The 6,000-nt window shown below is 41.7% G+C and overlaps 1 protein-coding gene across 3 annotated transcripts in view; it reads right to left on the reverse strand.

The window, feature by feature from the left end:
- Nucleotides 1–5,553, reverse strand: part of ldlrap1b (low density lipoprotein receptor adaptor protein 1b) — a 79,523-nt gene extending 73,970 nt beyond the window's left edge. For all 3 annotated transcript variants that reach the window (XR_015752146.1, XR_006315675.2, XM_043717644.2), the window contains exon 1: nt 5,333–5,553. Coding sequence is in view for 1 of the 3 variants with exons in the window: in XM_043717644.2 (XP_043573579.1) it covers nt 5,333–5,417 (85 nt within the window). In the remaining 2 variants the exon portion in view is untranslated. The remainder of the gene's footprint in view (nt 1–5,332) is intronic.
- Between the last annotated feature and the right edge of the window lie 447 nt (nt 5,554–6,000).

The following is a 6,000-nucleotide window of genomic DNA, read 5'->3' on the forward strand; positions in this document are numbered from 1 at the left end:
AATAAAGAGAGAACTAGCCGTTTGGATACAGAACTGGCTCAAAGTAGAAGACAGAGGGTGGTAGCGGAGGGTTGTTTTTCAGACTGGAGGCCTATGACCAGTGGAGTGCCACAAGGATCGGTTCTGGGTCCTCTACTTTTTGTCATTTACATAAATCATTTGGATGCGAGCATAAGAGGTACAGTTAGTAAGTTTGCAGGTGACACCAAAACTGGAGGTGTAGTGGACAGCAAAGAAGGCTACCTCAGATTACAACAGGATCTTGATCAGATGGGCCAATGGGCCAAGAAGTGGCAGATGGAGTTTAATTCAGATAAATGCAAGATGCTGCATTTTGGGAAAGCAAATCTTAGCAGGACTTATACACTTAATGGTAAAGTCGTAGGGAGTGTTGCTGAACAAAGAGACCTTGGAGTGCAGGTTCATAGCTCCTTGAAAGTGGAGTCGTAGGTAGATAGGATAGTGAAGGCGTTTGGTATGCTTTCCTTTATTGGTCAGAGTATTGAGTACAGGAGTTGGGAGGTCATGCTGCGGCTGTACAGGACATTGGTTAGGCCACTGTTGGAATATTGCGTGCAATTCTGGTCTCCTTCCTATCAGAAGGATGTTGTGAAGCGTGAAAGGGTTCAGAAAAGATTTACAAGGATGTTGCCAGGGTTGGAGGATTTTAGCTATGGGAAGAGGCTGAACAGGCTGGGACTGGTTTTCCCTGGAGCGTCAGAGACTGAGGGGTGACCTTATAGAGGTTTATAAAACCATGAGGGGCATGGATAAGATAAATAGACAAAGTCTTTTCCCTGGGGTGGGGGAGTCCAGAACTAGAGGGCATAGGTTTAGGGTGAGAGGGGAAAGATATGAAAGGGACCTAAGGGGCAACTTTTTGATGCAAAGGGTGGTATGTGTATGGAATGAGCTGCCAGAGGATGTGGTGGAGGCTGGTACAATTGCAATATTTAAAACGCATCTGGATGGGTATATGAATAGGAAGGGTTTGGAGGGATATGGGCTGGGTGCTGGCAGATGGGACTAGATTGGATTGGAATATCTGGTCAGCATGGACGGGTTGGACCGAAGGGTCTGTTTCCATGCTATACATCTCGATGACTCTAACATAGGTCAATTACAAGCAAATGGGACTAGTTTAGTTTGGACAAGTTGGATGAAAGAGTCTGTTTTCATGCTGCATGATTCTATCCATCTAGAATAAATAAGTTATTTCAATACGCTAAAACTAGAATCCCAGTTGTTTTAAGCTAAATTTTAAAGTTCAAAATACAACTTTTCAAATGAAATCAAATATTGCTCGAAAAAGCTGAAGAGCAGCCTTTAATTCCCTCCTATCTATACATCTTCTAGCTCAACCAGAATATTTTTCCAATTGTGAAAGAAGTACTCCCAATTCTCAAACTTTGCTTCATTAAAGCTATTTAAAAAGCATCAGGGATAGAATTCTGCTCTTCAATAACTTATTAAGCTAGGGCAAGGCAGAAAAGTACATGAAGGAAGAAGAGATTCTATTTATTTCCAGCATTAATCCATGTCTTTCAGATTAAAGAGAGCCCTTCTTCCACTAGTGCTGCAGTAACTATTAGTTGCTGCTGTACTAGCAGTGAAACAGCTGGAAAGAACTAAACACAGATATCTTGTACAACAGATTACTAATGGTGCGAATTTATCAGAGAACGTGTGTATTTATGTTCCAAAAATCGATTTTACACACATGTGGAACTCCTTCTCTGATTCAGAGATTGAGAGATCTGGGTGAATACTCCAGCACACATCCATTTGGAGATTTGAAGTAATTTACACAATCCAATTGCAAAACACTCCATCTCAAGCACTTATTTCAATAAGATAATTATGGCTTTTCATGGCAATCCATACCAGCCCCCATTCCCTGACAAAATTTCACTAAAGAGTTTTAGTGTCAGTATTGCATAGTTGATAGTACTTGTCTGGAAGGAGAAGGGTATGAGTTCAAACTCTAGCCCAAGGCTTGTACACATGACACAATGCATGCTGCATTGCCAGAATTGACATATCTCATGCAGAATGCTTTTTCAGATGCACCTAAAAGATTCTCATAGCACTTTCAATATCCTGAGTAATATTATTCTTCCAAATGTAAAAAGAAAAAAATGCTATTAGCTAGTCATTTATAGTATTCACTGGTCATGAGATTTTGCCAAGTACATTAGTTACATCAGGAGGAAATGCACACATGTATCCTTGATTATACAAAACTGTTAATGATAAGTTTAATTATAAGACAAAGGAGCGGAAATTAGGCCATTCAGCCCATCAAGTCTGCTCCACCATTCAATCATGGCTGATAATTTTCTCAACCGCATTCTCCCACTTTCTCCACATAATCCTTGATCCCCTTGACAATCAAGAACTTATCTATCTCCCTCCATCTTAAGTGTACTCAATGACCTGGCCTCTACAGCCTATGGAAATGATTTCCATAAATTTATCACTCTCTGCCTGAAGTAGTTTCTCCTTATCTCAGTTCAAAAAAAAAAAAAAGGTCTTCCATTTACTCGACAGCTGTGCCCTCAGGTCCTGGAATTGCACACGACAACTCACTTCTCGTTTGTAATAGACAAAAATAAGAATAAAGTATTCTGAGTTCTGAAAAAAAGTGTCACGTTGGACTTGATACACTAATTCCATTTCTCTCACCACAGATGTTGCCCGACCTGCTGAGATCCTCCAGCATGTTCTGCCATTATTTTAGATTTCTGGCATCCATAGTATTTTGCTTTCATAGAAATATTCACTTTGGTGCGTTTCTTCCCAGTTTGAATAGGACAACACTCTCAAGAACAAGCTCAGAGCTACACAACCCTCACAAGATGATACTCAGCATTAAAACAATTTAATTCTCTACAACCAGATTTGGGGCCATCATAGCTTTTCACTTAAAATTCTCACTGGCAGAAAGCATGGATAGCATTAGTTAAGATAATTCAGCAGTGGTGAAGGTTTACATTGCTTTGTGCCTTGAACAATTGTAGGAACCCAGTCAGAGCAGATAGCTAGTAGCATACCAAAACAACACACACACGCGTGCGTGCTCAATAGGTTACACTGCATAAACCATGTTAAAACTCCAACACCAGGTTATAGTCCAGCACACTTACTTGGAAGCAGTAGCTTTCTCCTGCTCCTTCATCAGGTAGCTGTGGAATGGGATCATAAGACACTGAATTTACAGCAAAAGATTACAGTGTCATGCAAACTGAAATGATATATTGAATAAACCTAGATTGCTGTTAAGTATTTCATCTTTTAGAATGGGTTGCAGGTTTTGGTTCATTAATATGTAAGTCCCAGAACTTATTTTAGGTCACCTTCTCAAGATAACTTAAGGTTTTATATTTTTTTTAAAAAAGGTGACATCTCAGCTCAGACAATACATGAAAGGTGTGAGGTTAGAGTCTGTCCATATCCCAACCTTGAGTCAGACTGGTTCTATTCTCAAAGTTGGGATTTATAAAATATTACATGGATTGAGTGCCTGCAGGTTGTGTGCTTTTTGAGCAAAGTAGAATGTATCTGCAAAAAAAAAAAATTCTGCAAATGTAAATTCACCTCAAAGACTTGTGTGTGTGCATGAGAGAGAATGCTTGGTAAAGTGGGTGTGATGGAGTGTAAGCCTGCGAGAGGGGGTGTGTGTGTGTGTGTGTGTGTGTGTGTGTGTGTGAGAGAGTGTGGGGTGTGTATGTGTATGAGAGAGGATCTGTGTGAGCATGAGTGTAAGTAAGAGTGTGTGTACAAGAGTGTATAGTGTGGTGGGTTCATGTCACAATACAGGTGACCCCAAGATCTCAGTTGAGGCCATCCCCATGGGTACCAAACTTGGCTATCAGCCTCTGCTAGGCCACTCTGCATTAATGCATATCCCGAAGTCTGACTTGGAGGATGGTCACCCGAAGATCAGATACATTCTACTTTACTCAAAAAGCACACAAACTGCAGGCAGTCAATCCATGTAATATTTTATAAATTCCTACTTTTGAAATAGAACCTGTCTGACTCTGAAATACAGACATACTCTAACCTCAAACCTTTAATGCATGGTCTGAGCCGAGATGTCTTCTTAAAAGTAAAATCTTAAGTTCTCTCGAGAATGTGACTTAAAAGAAGAGAAGTTCTGGGATTACATATTAAATGAACCGAAACTTGCAAAGCATTCTAAAAGATTAAATACTTAACAGCAATCTAGGTTTGTTCAATATTTCATTTAAGTTAGAGTCATAGAAATGTACAGCATGGAAACAGACCTTCGGTCCAACCCACCCATGCCAACCAGATATCCCAACTCAATCTAGTCCCACCTGCCAACACCTGACCTATATCCCTCCAAACCCTTCCTATTCATATACCCATCCAAATGCCTCTTAAATGTTGCAATTGTACCAGCCTCCACCACATCCTCTGGCAGCTCATTCCATACACGTACCACCCTCTGCGTGAAAAAGTTGCCCCTTAGGTCTCTTTTATATGTCTAATTTCACGCATACTATACCCGCGGGAGGATTAGCACAAACGATTCCCCCAGAGACATTGGGAGACCGCTTTGCACACGACTTTCACATCTATAACCCTCCTCCTCCCCAGGAATAAATCCCTTCGAACATAAACCACCGGCACAACAGTGCACATCAACTTGAAATGGATGGGCTATAGGAGCTAGTTATAAACAAGAAAGGATTGGAGTGGGGGGTGCGGGCAGCTTGTAACCTCTCTGATAACCTTGTGCTGGGCATTGTTGAAATTCCGTTCAGGGCCCTGGGACAAAGTTGTGAACTCGGATGGCAATGTGCGCTGTTGAGGAGAGTACGTCATAACCTAACCTGGGGAGGAGTCAATCAGCTTTAGCCCAGTTTAAAAAGCAGCTTTTAACAAAAAAAATATCGTAATGATCATTAGCAATCGGAGCAATCCAAGGCGGATAGGGCCAGTGTTTAACGCGAGGGCAAAAGGATAGTTGCAACTCGTGAAACTGACAGTTTTGGTGAGTTACACACATTGTCACGTTGTGACCACAAGAGACATGTTTCAATGTCTCCATTTGCCACCGCGCGCACTGTATTTCAAGTCGAAATCATTACTCAGCTTTCAGCTTCAAGCACAAACTAACATAAAAGTGGAATTATTCCAGCTGCGGGAACATCCAGCCAATCGGAAAGAGACACACACATACATACCTACATATATTTGTAACATTAGCCACCAAACTTGTTCCATGCGGAGCAACTTTATCAACTTTGAAACACCAGCTCGTTAATGCTAGTTGGTAAACTCGGATCGTAAATAAACCTACTTTTGTGCTTGCTACTTCCCCAGCTTTGCTTGGCGATGCTGGGACTTCTTATAATCGCTCGTCCCGCCGACTTTAACGCATCCATTGTTATAAATTCCTCTCGGAGGTGGAGAAAATGCAGAAATATTTTACAGGAGCCTTCAACTGAGCCTCCTCGCCTGTTACTAGCACCTCCCGCAAACTTCCCAAACCCTCAATGGAGTCTCAGGGAGGTGACATTTATGTAAAATACTACCGCCCAGCCATGACGCAGCACGTCCCTGACATTGCGTTCACCGCTCTCTGTTTGAGAATTGTCTGCTTTAGGACGGCGCGGAAATTCAGAACTGTCAGATTCAACAGGATGTAATCTGGTGGGATGAGATCATCACACGGGCTGGTGTCGGTTGATAATTCATGCATAGAAGCCAGCCCTCAAAGCGACAGCGCCCAGTTAAATAAAAGAGACAATTTGTCTTCAATTGTTAAATCAAATTCAGTGTATGAGACAGTAGGTAAACTGGAACAAAGTCATGATTTGCAGATGCCGGTGTTGGACTGGGGTGTACAGAGTTAAAAATCACACACCAGGTTATAGTCCAACAGGGCAAAAGTGAGGACTGCAGATGCTGGAAACCAGAGTCTAGATTAGAGTGGTGCTGGAAAAGCAGGTCAGTCAGCATCCAAGG

Source organism: Chiloscyllium plagiosum, unplaced genomic scaffold, assembly GCF_037043375.1.
Source record: "Chiloscyllium plagiosum isolate Xiang-an unplaced genomic scaffold, Cpla_swu_hap1 HiC_scaffold_30, whole genome shotgun sequence".
Classification (NCBI taxonomy): Eukaryota; Metazoa; Chordata; class Chondrichthyes; order Orectolobiformes; family Hemiscylliidae; genus Chiloscyllium; species Chiloscyllium plagiosum.